General features: G+C 37.2%; 1 protein-coding gene across 4 annotated transcripts in view; it reads left to right on the top strand.

The window, feature by feature from the left end:
• The window catches only part of EIF2AK2 (eukaryotic translation initiation factor 2 alpha kinase 2), a 44,534-nt gene extending 29,141 nt beyond the window's left edge, over positions 1-15,393 (top strand). For all 4 annotated transcript variants that reach the window (XM_087883039.1, XM_060692419.2, XM_087883038.1 and 1 more), the window contains exons 13-16: positions 10,046-10,171; positions 12,483-12,581; positions 13,605-13,667; positions 13,769-15,393. In XM_087883039.1, the coding sequence (XP_087739165.1) occupies positions 10,046-10,171; positions 12,483-12,581; positions 13,605-13,667; positions 13,769-13,876 (396 nt within the window). In that variant the 3' untranslated portion in view covers positions 13,877-15,393. The remainder of the gene's footprint in view (positions 1-10,045; positions 10,172-12,482; positions 12,582-13,604; positions 13,668-13,768) is intronic.
• The last annotated feature ends 1,543 nt before the right edge of the window (positions 15,394-16,936 follow it).

Below are 16,936 nucleotides of genomic sequence, written 5' to 3'. Positions count from 1 at the left end.
ATTACCCAGAATGAAATGTAACTTTCTTCCTTTGTGTAAAATATCAGACCTGGCCATAAAACTACAGTATTTTCCCTGAAATTCAGTCCTGCATTCAGTCCTGGATAACAGCACAAGTCTCAGAACTTAATAGTCTAGAATTTAAACTCTAGATCGTTTGCTTTATTGCAGAGAGGAAAGAAGCCATGTGTACAGTATGTAGAAGATCTCAGTGATGTAAAATTTAGAAATTAAGCCCTAGATTTAGGTTTAGATTTTGGTAAGAGCTGGTGCAATGTAATTATTATAATATTGGAGTGTGACCTAGGGAGGGTCTAGTCCAGGGGTTGGCAATCTTAAAAACTCAAAGAGCCATTTGGACCCGTTTCCCACAGAAAAGAAAACACCGGGAGCCACAAAAACCTTTTGACATCTAAAATGAAGATAACACTGTATATATCATTTTTTACCTTTATGTTATGTATAAAAAAACTTATTTATCCATGGTTGGCCTATTGGGGGTCGAAAATCTCAATAAATTGTGTGCTGGCAGGTGTCACACATTAGTGGTTGTGACGCATATTTTGAGCGACAAGGAAGCCGCAGCAGAGGGATGAAGGAGCCACATGCAGCTCCAGAGCCATGGGTTGCTGACCCCTGGTCTAGTCTATCCCTCAATTACGAAAAACTGCCTTGGGTCAGATACTCTTTCTCAACCCAATCTACTTCATGGGTAGTTGAGGGAACAAAATAGGAACAGTGCTATATATGCTGCATTGAATTTCTGAATGAAAGACAGGGATATCAGTCATCTCAGGATTTATATCTAGTTATATGTATTTTAGTTTTATAAATGAATATGTAGAAAAAAATGAGTGAATCATAACCCTTTCCTTCACCCTGTTTAATTTCTGCATTATATCAAGGTTTACTCAGATTGTTACTTGAACTAGAAAGTTCAGAGCCAGAGATTCAGAGTTCCTATAAGCAATTTTTGCACAGATATTAGACGAACCCTTAATGAAGAAGACACCAGCTAAATTTATTGTTTTATTTATTATTTTAATTTTTTATATGGTATTTTCATTGAATGGTATTTTCTTTCTTTTTCTTTTTTATTAAATTTTATTGAATAGACAAAAATATTACAATTCAACCTTTTCGGTTTGGCAACGTGTAGTCATACTATATGCTTATAAATATGGTAGCTAATCGGTTATATAGATGATTTACAGTTAAGACGTAAGATATTTATGAAATTAATATATTATAAATTATAATATAATAGTACATAAGTTAAGTTAATAATTAAGCATTGTCCCCCTTAGTAGTTAGCTTTTGCATTTATTTCCCAACCACCTATACCACAAATCCCATGCCGTATAAAACTCAGAATCTTCCTTTTCATTTAGTACATGTGTTAATCTACACACTTCTGCGCATTCCAATATTTTGTTAACTATGTGCTCCTCAGTTGGACAACTTTTCTCCTTCCAATATTGTCCATAAGAGATTCTCGCAGCTGTGACGATGTGGACAATTAGATATTTCTTCTTCTTCCCATATGCTCGTTTCAGAACTCCCAGGAGATAGATTTCTGGTATAAAGGCAATATCCTCCTCTATTATTTCTTGGATCCATTTTTGTATCAATTTCCAGAATTTCCTCGCTTCAGGACACGTCCACCACATATGGTAGAAAGTACCTTGCCAATGACCGCATTTCCAACATTTAGGGTTTGCGTTTGGGTATATCTTTGCAATCCTAGATGGTGCTAGATGCCACCTATACAGCATTTTATACTGATTCTCCTTGTAAATTACCGCTCTTGTCAGCTTCAGATTATTATTCCACACTTCTTCCCAATCATCTAGGTTTATTTTTGATCCGATGTTTCTCCCCCAAGCAATCATCTGGTCCTTGAGTATTTCCCCCTCTCTATCATATTCAAGCAGGTATGAATATAATTTAGCTAATAATTTGTTCTCACCACCCATCCATATCTTATCGAAGCTATTTTTTCCCATTTCTATGCCATCTTCCTGCTTGTCCTTCCTATATCGGGATTGAATTTGTAAGTAAGGCCACCAATCGATATGAATCCCTTGCTCCTTTAAGGTCTCATTTGTTTTAAGATTGCCGCTACTGTCTAAAATATCTTGATAAGTATACATTTTTTCCTTGCTTAGCGTGTTTGGATGGATCATTGCCTCCATTATGGAGGTCCATTTTGGGATTTTTGTGTAATGTATACGCCTAATTTCTTTCCATGTCTTCATTAACACGTCTCTAATTTTATGTCGGTGGAAATAAACCCCTGCCCCTTTTCCTTTATCCCAAAGATAGGCGTGCCAGCCTTTTTGCAAATCGTGCCCTTCCAATTGTAAGATTCTTTTATTTCCTAGTGTGGCCCAATCTCGTTGCCACACTAGGTTAGCGGCTTTATGGTATATCTCCCACACTGGGAGCCCGAATCCACCTCTATTCCTTTTTTCTTGCAGTGTTCGGAATGCAATCCTTGGCTTTTTCCCTCCCCAAATAAATTTCCTGACTATCTTGTTTAATTCTACAAAATATTTTTTCCCTACATTGACAGGCGTAGTTTGGAATAAATATATCAATTTGGGGAGAATACTCATTTTGACGGTGGTTATCCTGCCCAACAGTGAGATTTGTAACTTCCCCCATGGTTCCAAATCTTGCTTAATTTTTGCCAATAGTGGTGTATAGTTGTCCTCTTTCAGGGTTGAGCATCTAGCCGTAATCCAAATCCCTAAATACTTTATCTTTTTAACTATTTGGATGCCCAAATTTTCTTCTAAGATTTTCTGATCTCCTACTGTAATATTTTTTGTTAACATTTTGGTTTTGGTCTTATTTAATTTAAATCCAGATAGCCTCCCATACTCATCTATCTCTTCCAATACTCTTTTCCCGGTTGTTAGCGGCTCTTCCATAATCACTACCACATCATCGGCAAACGCTTGAATTTTGAATTTTTCTTTCCTTATTTCCAATCCTCGAATCTCATTATTCTGCCTAATTTTCCTTAACAACACCTCCAAAGCCAGTATGAATAAGAGTGGTGAGAGCGGGCAACCCTGTCTTACTCCTTTACCAATCTGGAGTGTTTTAGTCATATCTCCATTGAGTATAATATTTGCTCTCTGCTTGTCGTAAATTGTGCTTATCACATTCTCAAAGTGCTCCCCAAAGTTCATCCTTTTGATTTGCTGGGTCATGAATCTCCAATTTAAGTTGCCGAAGGCCTTCTGAGCATCAAGGAAGGCCAATGCCACTTGCTTCTCAGAGTGTATCTCATAATACTCCAAAACGTCTATCACCACCCTCGTATTACTTCTAATCTGTCGTCCCGGGAGGAATCCATTTTGATCGGGATGGATCCAATTACTCAATATTGTCTTCATCCTACCCGCAAGTATACCCATGAATATTTTATAATCTGTGTTAAGTAGGGAAATCGATCTATAGTTTTTTATTTGTTTCGGGTCAGAACCTTCTTTTTCTACCAATGTGATGAATGCCTCCCTCCACGAGTCTGGAATCATAGAACTTCGCAAGGCCTCATTACATATTACCAATAGTTTCAATACAAGTATTTCTTCCAGTTCTTGGTTTTTGTATAATTCTCCTGGGAGACCTTCAGGGCCAGGTGATTTATTGTTTTTTAATTTTGATATTACGTCCTTTAATTCCTCCATTGTGATCTCTCTATTGAGCATTTCTCTTTCTTCCTCCATTATCTGTAGGAGGTTCTCGTTTGCCAGGTATTGCTTGATATTATCCATTGGGGTTTCCTCCTCTCTATACAGGGTCTCATAATATTGTCTGGCAAATTCGAGTTTCTCCTCCTCTTTATCTAACATCTTTCCTTCCGAATCCTCCAAACAATCTATAATCCCCTTTTCCTTCTCCTTTTTTAATTTATATGACAGCCACCTCCCTGTCTTGTTTGCATTCTCAAAATAATACTGTTTAGATTGTTTAATTTTATTTGCCAATTCTTCCTGTTCCAGTAGATTTAATTTATGTCTTATTATCATCCATTTTTCTTTTTTAGCCTCATCACTCGGATCTTGTTGTAGTCTCTTTTCTGCTTCTCCTAACTGAGCTGTCAAATCTTTCTGTGCCTTCCTTTTTTCCTTATTGCTATAAATATTATACGATATTACTAGCCCTCTTAAGTAGGCTTTCATTGTATCCCAGACACATGCTTGAGAGATCTCTTGGCTCTCGTTTTCCAGGAAGAACAATTTTAGGTCTCCCTGGAATTTTTTAGTAAATTCTTTATCTCTGAGAATATGGGTGTTTAATCTCCATCTCTTCTGTTTGGCCCTATTTAAACTCTTCCACCTTATCTCTAATGGGCTGTGGTCCGCCCATACATTCAGAGTAATTTCTACTGAATGAATATCCAACCCCAGACTCCTACTGACCCAGATCATGTCAATCCTTGACCAGGATTTCTGAGGATTGGAGTAACAGGTAAATTGCTTTTCATTTGGGTGTAATACTCGCCATATGTCTACTAGGTTGTGCTCGTCAACCAAATCAAAAAAAGTTTTTGGAAGCTTATCCCTCTTGTTCTTTTTCTCTATTCCACTCCTATAATCTTTTTCCGGATTTACTACCCCATTAAAATCCCCAACTATACAGACGTTCCTATAATCCATTTCACTTATTTTGTGGCCCAATTTCTTATAAAATTCTCCTAGGTTTTTATTTGGCGCATAAAAAGCGACAACTAGGATTGGGGTACTTCCTCTCCTAATTTCAATCGCCAGCAACCTCCCTTTATTATCTGAATATTTGAATTCGGCAGTAATCCCTTTTTTTACATATAATGCTACACCCTTTTTTTTCTTCTCCGCTAGGGAGGTAAAGGTCTTACCAAATCTCTCAAATTCTAAGTATTTCCTCTCTTCTCTTTTTATATGCACTTCTTGGAGACATATTATTTCTGCATTATGTTTTATTAATTTTGAAAATATATGTTTCCTTTTCCTACCATTATTTAAACCATTAACATTAACAGACAGTAACTTCCAACCCTCCATCTCTCTATAAGACCTGTCTAGTTTTTATTTGCTCGAACGGCTCTTTGTGGTCTTTGTCTCTTTCCTTTGGTTTCTTTAATTTCCTTCTCTTCTATCTTCTGTTCCTCTGGTGTTCCTTCTTTGGATTTCCTTTGTTGCACGCTAACTGACTCCAGAGAGGCTACATCTAGTTCATCTTTACTGCTACGATCTTCCTCTGCACCCCTCAGGTGATCTAAAAGTTCTTGCGTGGAGACTAGGCTGTCTATTTTAATTCTTTTCCCCTGCCAAGTGATCAGCATCCCCTCTGGTAAGATCCATCTGAAGGGGATATTCCTCTTATTTAACTGTATAGCCAGAAACCTGTAGTCTCTTCTCAGTTCTCAAACTCTCTTCGGGACTTGTTTCAGTACTATCACCTCTTTACCTTTATAAGTTACAGGGTCATCTCTTACTAAATTATATAGTAGATCTTTCACCTTCTTCCGGGCAAATCTAACATGGACTTCTCTAGGGAGCTTATTCCTCCTAGCGTAGTTAGTTTGGACCCTATAGACTTCGTCCAACTCTCTTATAACATCATCCTTGTCCTGTTGCAATATCCCAGCTATTAGATTTACCATGACCTGTCCCAAATCCTCATCTTTGTCTTCCACTACGTTTTGAAAACGCAGAAAGAAGGCTGCCCGGTCCATCTCGAGCTGAATTATGGAGTCCTCCAGCTCTCTATTTTGTGCCGATAGCTTCTGGTCCATAGAATCAAGATTTCTTTCATTCTGCTTCACCCTAGTCTCAACCTTCTTTATCTTTTGCTCATTATTATAGATGGACTCTTGGATCTCACTCATTTTCTGATCAATAGAATGGATGTCTTATTTCAATTCTACATGGTTGTTTGTTATTTTTTCTTGCAGTAGGAGCATGGTTTCTTGTATCGTTGATAGGGTCGTTTGCATTGCTTGCATAGTTGGTAACATTGTTGATTTTTCTATTTTTGTTAACCCTTCAGCAGATTTTTGCAACGCTGGAGAGGACATTGTTATTGCAGGATTGGATGTTTTCTTTCCTGCCTTGAATACCGCCGATGAGATGCTTGTCATCTCTTTTAAAACTCTCTTCTGATTTCTCAAAATCTCCTCAATATTCCTCCAAATTATCATCCACTATTCTCTCTCTAACAGCAAAAAATTTCTAATTCATCCAATTATAAAATCACCTAATCTGTAAATCAACAGGTACAATTCATTCAGTTATTATATCAATCTTAGTATATAAACTATTTTACGGTTCAATACAGTTCAAAAAATAGGTTAGGTATATATATATATGTAAATAGATCAAAAGCTATTGGACTATAGAGAAGGAATATATAAGTCCACTCAGAAAGGGTTGAAAAGGATTATTTAAAGTAGTTAATGTCTATATAGATAGATAAATAGAGGGGTTCTTATGGATTAATTAATAAGTAATTGTTTAGATAGTAATCTAGAAGTTCATTATAATTACTAAGTTGTTGCCACAGTTAAATGTTCAAACCGCTTCTCTTGTATAGTGCAGCACTTCAATTCATTAGGAAGGGATCTCAAGCAGTTCCAAAATTTTCTGACAGCCAAGTCTTAATAATCGGAAATACAATTCCGAATTGCACAGTTCAAAATGTTACCACTCGATCCTTTCTGCTGTCAGTCATCCAAGTCTGGTTATGGCTGCGCTTCCGGTTTCTCTCCTCAAGAAGAAAGGAAAAACAGGAACAAAGTATCCATAGTTTGTTATCTAATACTTCCGTAAATTCCTGCACTCGCAATCCAATCCAGTTCAGTTATATCCACATTAGCTGCCAATTTCAGAAAAGGTGCCAACAACTTTTGGCTGCGCCGTCCTTGCCTCAGCAATCTCAGCAGTCTCTGCTTCTCCTCGCAGCTTCGCTGGCAATCCACACTTTCCCAATCTGCTCTGTCACTTTCACTCGCCACCTTCCGTCTCACCGTGAGCTCTTTCACCCGGCTCCACTCGCTGCTTCTTTGAGATCAATCGTCATGGTTACCAGGGGTTGTAGCTGGGCCTTCTTTTCACGTTGGCCGCCCCGATCTCCTCGCTTCCTCGTCGTTGCTGGCTAATACGGCTTCGGGTCCACCATTAAACAGCGGATGCACCCGTGCCAGTTTGACAGAGGCATCTGTTCGAGCAGAGAGCGCTTGCTCCTCGCTTTTCCGCTCTTCAGATCGCCTCTATTGTCCGAGACGCTGTCCGGGCCGTCTTGCCCCTTGGGGTCCCCAGGACACAGGAGAAAAGACAGTGCCGTGGAGCAGAGATCGCTCCTACAGCACCCTGCCGCCGCGATTCACCAGCCGGAAGTCCTGAATGGTATTTTCATTCAATGAATAAGTCCTCTAGAGTTACGTCGGCAAGATGGGTAGTATAGAAGTTAAACAACCAAACAAAGCTGTAGATTAGGAGTGACTAATCTTGGTACCTTTTAATACTTGTGGATTTCAACTGGAATTCTGGGAGTTGAAGTCCATAGTTCTTATTTGCCTTGTTGGCAAGAAACCATTTTGATCCTGATGTACAATGTCTCTAACTTTCCTTCTCACAAAACTTACATGTACCTCCCGGGGTAATTTGTTTTGTCGAGCATAATTAGTGTGGACTCTGTACACTTCGTCCAGCTCATTTATTATTTCATCCTTCTCTCTTTGGAGGGCCTCTGCTATCATCTCCACCATTACTAACGTTAGGTCCTCCTGTCTTCCACCACATTTGGAAAGCATAAAAAGAATGCAGCTCTTTCCATCTCCAATTGCTCCACATTGTTTTCTAATTCTTTATTTAGTCCCATCAGTTTTAAATCTAAGGATTCTATTCTTTCTTCTGTCATTTCTGTTTTCTTTTCTATTGCTATTATCCTTTGGTCATTTTTTTTAATCATTTCTTGTATCGAGTTCATCTTTTCGTTTATCTTCTGGATGTCGCTTTTAACCTCTCTCTTGACCTCGTCCATGTCCCTCCTGGTTTCTTCATGGTTCCTAGTCTTGCATAAAATGCATTCTTGCATTTTAACCATAGTTTCTTGTATTGTCATAAGTGTGGCCTGCATTGTTGGCATACTTAATGCAGTGGGCTGTTTCTCTGCTGAAGTCTAAAGTCTGATTCCCTCTAAAATCTTTTGTGTCACTGGGGAAGCCGATGGTCCTGCTAGTATTGATGCGGTTTTCTTCCCTGTTTTCACCGTCGTTGTGGTGGTACTAGTCATCTCTTTGAGTATTTTGTATTGTTCCACCAAAATTTTATCTACCTTCTCCCAAATCACCATCCAATTTCTATATAGCTTCCTTCTTTTCCTTCCTTTCTTATCCTCCTACTATACCCTCCTACTATTTTACACTACTGAGTTAATTTCTAATTATTCTTTTAACCAATTCAATTCATTAATATCTTAATATCTTAAAAAATTCCTCCCAAAATCCACATTCCTATCTATTAATCAATCAATTAACTTATCTATTTACTTTAAACAATTAATTATTACTATATAATAATCGAACTATAAAAAAAAGAGAGAAAGAGAAAAAACCACTTAGTTTAGGATGACAGATTAAACTCTTAGAAATAGTCAATACTTAATTATAAAACAGTTAATAATTACCACAGTTAATTATATGTATGGAGTTGAAATAGATTTAAATATTTCTAAAATATACTTTTAAGTTGTATATAAATGTTTATATAAATAATAGTTTACTTTATAATAAATAGATATAAATATAAATGTCTAGAACAATAAATATATAGGTATGTCCAAAAGGAAAGAGCAAAGGATGTATTATCAAAAGTTCTATAAGTCCCAATTTTATATACTTTTAAAAATGTCCAGTGTGTTCCACTGTAATCTTTTCCTTACGTTTCTACTTCTACTTTCCATTCCAAAATAGAGTCATTCAATATAGCGATCTCCAATCTGCACAGTCACTTGTCAGCATTTTCTTTTTGCCAATCCACCTCTTTCTTTCCGTTGGGGCTGCTAAATTGGGGATAAAGTTAATGTCCAATTCACTTTTCAGTCCAGCTATCTAGGTCCACCTCTCTGCACGTTCAATATTCTTGTATTTTAATGTTTCAGTCCTTTACTATTTCTCCGCTGGTCTGAAGTTCGTCCTCTTCCATTTTACTCTTCTTATTTGCCGCCCATTTATGCTCTGAGCCTTTCTCTTACTCGCTGCCCCTCCGAAAATCACTTTCTCCCCTTTCGGCTTTCCACCGAGATAAAAAGAAGTTTAAAGTGTTCTTACTCTGCTCACACCGCTTTTCTCCGCACCGTACTCACTCTTCTGCTTCCCGTTGGTCTCGCTCGGGCCTGAGTCAGCTGCACTGGCTAGCTTCTTCTAAGCTTGAACTGAGGGTCCTTCTTGGTGTGGCTGGAGATCGCACCTCTCCTCGCCTCCTCCGAAGATTCCCCTCCTTATTATCAGTTCCTCCAGGACCAATCTTCGCCCGAAAGGGCACCAAAAACTTAGAAATTCGGCACTGGGAACAGAGCGCTTCTTTTCCCATGCCGCCTCAACCCTACGTCATCGCCGGAAGTCGGGATAAATATCGAAGTCCATAGTTCTTAAAGTTCCTAAGGTTAGACACCCCTGTTCTAAAATTTAGTCTTTATATATAAAACACTCCCAAGAGTCAAATCCTATGCCTCTTTTTCTCATTCTCCTATTTTAGGGAGTAAAAATTTCCATTTCTCAAAATAGGTTTTTACATGTATTTTCTTAAGAAAATAAATCTGGTCACATATCCTTTGTTTCTGACTTTGTCAGCTTTTCCTTTTCCTATCTGGTACAGGCAGTCCTGATTATTTGCAGGTTCAGTATTTGCCAATTCATTTATTTACAAAAAATGTGTTTGTAATCCCAGAATCTGTGCACAAATTGACTTCTGCTGTCCTAGGGAAAAAAATTGTTCTTTGTATGTCTAAATATAACATGTTTTCTCACTGTAATTTTTTTCTTTTACAGCCTCTAAATATACTTTTTTATAGTGAAAAACACATAAAAATAGGTGATTTTGGGTTGGTAACAGATGTAGATGTTGGACAAAAGACAACGAACACAGGAACAGTGAATTACATGGCACCTGAGCAGGTAATTATTGTGAATAATTATTTTGGTGTATGCACTGAAAATCCTTTTGAAATGCATTTGCTTATTTCTGTTGGATATACAGGTAGTCCTTGATTTATGGCCACAACTGAGCCCAAAATTTCTGTTGCTAAGAAGGTAGTTAAGTAAGTTTTGCCCCATTTTATGACCTTTTTGCCACAGTCATTAAGCAAATAACTGCAATTAACTGAATCATACAGTCATTAAGCGAACCTGGCTTCCCCCATTGACTTTGTTTGTTAGTGGCTAAATAGTAAGGTTACATAGTAATGGTGATCACATGTCCCGGGATAGTGTAACTCTCATAAATACATGCCAGTTTCAAATTGCCTGAATTATTTTCTGATATTTTATTTTTTTCCAAAGATAAAATATTAAAAAAAATGACAAAAACAACAAAAGACCAAAATTACAAACACAAATAATAATAATAATAATAATAATAATAATAATAATAATAATAATAATAATGTACATAACATGCATAAATCCAACATTAAATATACTTCATCCACCGTGGTTGAAAGTTGACAGATATTTATAAATAAATCTAATGAATCCCCTCCGCTCGATTTGTGGGTCTACAAATAATTGTAAAATTTCACATCTATAATTGCAATATTTATTATACTTGACATCACAATTCTTTGAAAGATACCTCAAATGTAGAAAGTTGAAGTCTATCAACCAAATAGACCTAATATCTGTTAACTTAAAAAAACAAACTAGTAACTAATAGCCCACAAAAAATAAGTTGATCTTAAAAGTCTCCATTAACAGACTGTTATTTTATTAAACTTGCAGAAACACCATGGGCTGTTTCCATGCTCTTATAAAGTCCAAAATATTGTCTGTAAACTGGGGTTCCCAACCTGTGTGGTGTGGCCAACTAGTGGGCCGTGAGCAGTTTGCAACTGGGCTGCAGAAACAGCCACTGAGTGTGCTTATGTGCATGCACATCCTCACTTTCATATTAATAGGTTTTTGCACATTTTCTGATATGCCTCCATTTCTTAGGTAAAACTTTTTCTCCATCAAATCCGTTAGGTATTAATCTCATCTACATATTTAACTTCTCTCTTGTATGTGTACTCATGACATTTTTCCGTTGGTTTAATCCAATTGCAGATTCTTCAAATCTTTGATCAATTTTAATCCAAGTCCCTGAATTTTGACCATAAGGATGCTACAATGGTTGTTAAGTGTGAAAAATGATCACAAATAATTTTTAGTGCCATTGTAACTTTGAACGGTCATTAAATTAATGGTTGTCAATTGAATTCTATTTGTATAGTTTTCCATTTGTAAATTTATTTATTTATTTTTATTTATTAGTCTCATTTCTATGCCGCCCAAATCCCTAGGGACTCTGGGCAGCTTACAGCAAAGAAAAACAATGCGAACACTATCCCGTAAATTTAAAAAAAAACATTAAAAACTCACACTCCATTTCATGGCTGGGTCTCGCAGATCACCGCAGCGAGATCAATGGCCCCAGGCCTGCCAGCAAAGCCAGGTCTTCACTGCTTTCCGGAAGGCCAATAGGGTGGGTGCGGTCCGGACCTCAGGAGGTAATTCGTTCCAGAGAGCTGGGGCAGCGACAGAGAAGGCCCTCCCCCGTGGGCCTGCCAGCCGACATTGTTTAGCTGACAGGACCCGGAGGAGACCAACTCTGTGGGATCTTACCGGTCGCTGGGAGCTATGCGGTAGAAGGCGGTCTCGAAGATAACCTGGCTCTGAGCCATGTAGGCTTTAAAGGTAATAACCAACACCTTAAATTGTGTCTGGAGACCAATAGGGAGCCAGTGCAGCTTGCGGAGAATTGGTGTAATGTGGGTGTATCTAGGTGCACCCACAGTAGCTCGCGCGGCTGCATTCTGGACCAACTGTAGTCTCCGAACACTTTTCAAGGGTAGCCCTATGTAGAGCGCGTTGCAATAATCCAGCTGTGAGGTGACAAGGGCCTCAATTCTCTCTACTGTGCTATAATTTGAAGTCAGACTCTTATAAATTGATAAACAAAGCATCTACATCCCCTCCCCCCTCAAAAAAGCACTAAATTGTTCCATTTCATCTAAGAGAAAATTGTCTGGAACTTTTCCAAATAAATAACCTTATGCTAAAAATTAACTTTTATTGTGTTATTATTTATTCTCATGCATTTTTCCTCAACAGCATAAGATTGCCTACAATTCTTTTGCTTCTAGGGACTCTAAAAAGCTGATGGAAGGTTGCATACATCTTGTTTTTACATTTGAAGTACCTAATATGCTTGTATTATGTTGTCCATTAGGAAGGAAGCAATTATGGCAAGAAAGTAGATATCTTTCCATTAGGATTAATTTTGTATGAAATGCTTTCCCCATTTTTCACTGATACTGAGAAATATAAGGTAAATAATCCACTTTTTTTTCTTACATCTGCCTGCATGTATTTCTGAATAAAGATAGGAAAAACGTGTTCGAGCTGCTTTTCAGACTGATTTATTTAATGTAATGTAATGTTAGAAAAACAAATTAAAATAGTTAACTCAAAAAAAGTATACATTAACAAGCTGAGCAAAAGGAGAAAAGCCATCTGTTCATTATATTCACTAATGGAACGCCTTGGTTTAAGTGTCCCAGCAAATATATGGGGAGAAAGATTATTGTTGAAAGAAAAGTAATAAAGTTCTCAACTTTCACTTTCATCTGCTGATTAAAGGCCATAAGGGGTGGCTACTACTATTATTGGCTACTATGTACTGTACATATTGTAGATAATAAGAGTTCTGAAGTAGGCTTTTGGATTATTAAATTTTGTTATGAAATTAGGCAAAATTGTACATATCTGGCACCAAGTATTTGAGTTGGGAAGTTCCATGGGTGACTGTTAATTCATGTATCAATGAAGACTTTGTAACCTTTTACAGGCAGTATATAGGTCTATGGATTGGAACTAGGCCTACTTCATATATATATATTATTTGTAATATACATATTGCTGTTTTATATGCTTATGAATACAAGCGTAAGTGTGCATTCCTATGCTACGGCACCAAATAGTCTTCCTGCATGCACACATTTTTAGTCTTATTTTCACTGGTTCTGAGGAGAGATGTTTTTTCGTGAACCGGAGTGGGTGGGGCGTGGTTTTGTTTGATGACTGCATCCCGCAGATGGGGTTTTGGTTGTTTGTGCTATCCCGTTTTTGGCATGCCATGGACTGGTGCTGGTCCATGGACCAGCGGCTGGGGACCCGTTCTAGAAAGCATCTTATAAAAGCAAATACTCCTAGCTGTTTTTTAATGTGGGATTTTTCTGTTGCTAGATTGGTAAGCTACTTTTGGGAGAGCTGGTAGATTTATGAAATTTAGCACACAAATCCTTTAAAGTAGAGTTGTGTACTTTAATTTAAATATACTCTGATTTTTCAGGAATGGCCCAATATTAAAGAAGGCAAATTTCCAACAAAATTCACCGAGGAGTTTTCAGAAGAGGTATACTGATGTAAAACATCTTTTTAAAATCTTTAATCTATTTTTCTTAATCCATGTTCATTTCTTAATTTTTATATTAATATCCTCCTTTTCATTTACAGACTTCTCTAATTAATAAACTGCTTTCCAAAGAGCCAGCTCGAAGACCATCAGCAGCAGTTATTTTAGACATCTTAAAAGGCCAGACTCATAGAGTACACACTCGTTAGTGGATTTGTCAAAGCACAGGTTTTTGGTTCATGTTTCTTTTGCTTTTCCTGATGCCTGAAATCAGTGTGAATAGAGATTGGGTCATCATTTAAGTGTGAAGGATTGGGTTTGCTTCTTATTCCTTGCTATATTTGGGATCTCCTGAGAAGTCAAAGAATGTAAAGAACTTCAGTGAAATGGGAAGATCTAATGGAAATGGAAAAAGTGCCTTTCATGAACTTTGCAAGAACTTTGCAAGATCTCATCCTGTGTGCAAACACACAATAGCAATTTGATGTATCTGGATTTTTTTTTTTTTTTTACAAAGAGTTTTAATGTGCCATTCCAATACTGTTGTTATTCCGTTAAGTTTAATATTGACTAGGGAAGTTAATACTATTCTTCTAACTCATGGAACTACTTGTAATCAAGTGTTAGTTGCTATCTTTTGCTTTGTGAAAAATAGTACTATGTGATTAATCTGCAGTTTTATGACAGAGTATTTACTTCCTTTACAGATTTTTTGAATCTTTGCAAATGAATGCTATTGGAGCTTCATATAGATACTACAGTACTGATTTATAAAAAGGTTATAGATGATATGGTTTGGTTTCTTTGGCAGAACTGTAGATATAAATCCATAAATCAACCGTTTAACTTGCAATGCATACATGGGCAACTGTTTTGGAAGTACAAGACAATGCATTTAATTACACTTAGCTTTCATTTACCTTAAAATCGAGAACTTCAGTATTGCAAGAGCAATGCATCTAACAGTGCTTATATTTATGTTGTTTCTATAAACAGATTTATAGAATATATTCTAATATGCTATCTTGCATTTGTGTTTTGATAGCTTAAGAGATGTGGTGGTGCTGTGGTTAGAATGCAGTACTGCAGGCTACTTCTGTTGACTGCTGGCTGCCTGCAATTTGGCAGATCAAATCTTACCAGGCTCAAGGCTTACTCAGCCTTCCAACCTTCCGAGGTGGGTAAAATGAGGACCCAGATTGTTGGGGGCAATAGGCTGACTCTAAATGGCTTAGAGAGGGCTGTAAAAGCACTGTGAAGCGGTATATAAGTCTAAGTACTATTGCTATTAAACCAAGTATATCCAACCTGCAGGCACACGTAGACCTGGGTAGCTAGTACTGTAGCCCCAGAAGATAAATAATAAAACTTATAAAAAACAAATGACATTTGCTATTTATATACATTAATTATATTTTTATATGCAGCCCAAGACAATTTGTCTGCACTCAATATAGTCCCAGGCAAGCCAAGATTGCCATTCATGTTCTAAATCATTTAATGTATTAATCAATTAAACAAACCAATATAAAACACAACAGTGAGGATACAGTCAAAGGTTGAAAAAAATATGATGATAAAATGAAGTAAAACTTTAAAAAAAGGGGGGACAAACATTAATGGAATCAGATATACAACTATCTCAGTCCTATCATATGTCATCTAGCGTATATATTGCTTTTGTCTTCTCATTTCTACAATATAAAGAAATGTTAAAAATGAAAAATATACCGTATTTTCCGGCGTATAAGACAACTTTTTAATACATGAAAATCTTCTTAAAAGTTGGGGGTCGTCTTATACGCCGGGTGTCGTTCTCCTGTAACCAGGCAGACCAGCCCGAAAGGCTCTGATGAGCCTTAAATGGCTCTGACGAGCCAAGCTTTGACCATCAGGCAACTCAGCTGGGATCACCAGAGCCGTTTAAAAGGAAAAAAGTTTTCCCCCTCCAGCTTGCTTACCTCAGCTGCTAGTCACAACACTTGGCTTGCTTCGCTTGCCTGAATCCATTCCATCAGCAAGCAACTCCCTGCCTGCAATCAAGAAGGCAGGGAGTTGTGGACTTCAACTCCCAGAATTCCTCAGCCAGCAAAACAAAGCTGGCTGAGGAATTCTGGGAGTTGAAGTCTACAAGTCTTAAAGTTGCCAAGGTTGGAGACTTCTGTTCTATTGGGTAAGTTTTTTTCCCCTTTGGGAGCTTTTAAAAAAAAAGTTAATTGGTTTTTTTTTTAGTTGTTCTTTTTTAGACCTAGCCATTTAAAGTTTAGGAAGTTTTAAATTGAGCTTTCATATAAAAATAAAAATAAAATAAAATAATATTTGTGCAGCTTTCTGAGATTTAGTGTGTTTCTGTAGTGTTTCACTCTAACTACACAAACACACAAAATCTCACAAAGCTGTATGTGGAATTTTGTGTGTGTAAAGTGTGAAAGTTGGGTTTTTGTGGCTGTGTGAGGTTCCTGCTTGTTGCAGGGGCCATTTTGAATCTAGCACAGCTGCTTTTACATTGTGGTTGAGCCAGTTGTGTTGTGTTGTGTGTGTGTAAAGTTTTTTTGGGGGGATTTTTGTGGCTGTGTGAGGTTCCTGCTTGTTGCAGGGGCCATTTTGGGTCTAGCACAGCTGCTTTTACATTGTGGGTGAGCCAGTTTTTATTTGGTGTGCGTTGGAAGAGGGGTAGTCTTATACAGCGAGTATAGCTCAAACCCTATATTTTAACAGGAAAAGTTGGGGGTTGTCTTATACGCCCAGTCGCCTTATACGCCGGAAAATACGGTATCTCCTGAATTCACTTCTTCAGTATTGTTTTTGGTCCAGTATAAATTGTGTAATTTATCTAGTGTGTGCAAATTCTTTGGAAAAAGAAAAGCTAGAGCATTTCTGAACTCAACCCCAGATTCTGCAAGAGGTGGGTTAGAGGATCTTTGACAGATTGGTTGTAAAAAAAAAAATAAAGCTTTTGGAAAATTTTGTTTCGAGCTTGTTTTTTTTATAGAAATATTTGCTATGAGTTTTTAAAATGTATGAAAGTGAATGAAATATTAATCTTAAGAAAGATAAGCTATCTGTTTTATTTTTAAGAACAGGGTGGAGATATGCTAAAACATTAGTTTTAAATAGAAAAAAACCCAGACTTTTAGGCTTATACTTGGATAAGGTAAAGAAGAAATCCTATGTTCAAAGTGTTATTGTGAACCTAAAGAGAATGATCTTCGAACAGCTAAATTCATTGTTTTAGGGTTTCTTGAAACTTTTACTTTGCTGAAATCAAA

The sequence above is a fragment of the Pantherophis guttatus genome, chromosome 1 (assembly GCF_059756535.1).
Source record: "Pantherophis guttatus breed Tessera chromosome 1, ASM5975653v1, whole genome shotgun sequence".
Lineage (NCBI taxonomy): Eukaryota > Metazoa > Chordata > Lepidosauria > Squamata > Colubridae > Pantherophis > Pantherophis guttatus.
This window is presented reverse-complemented; position numbering and strand designations above follow the sequence as displayed.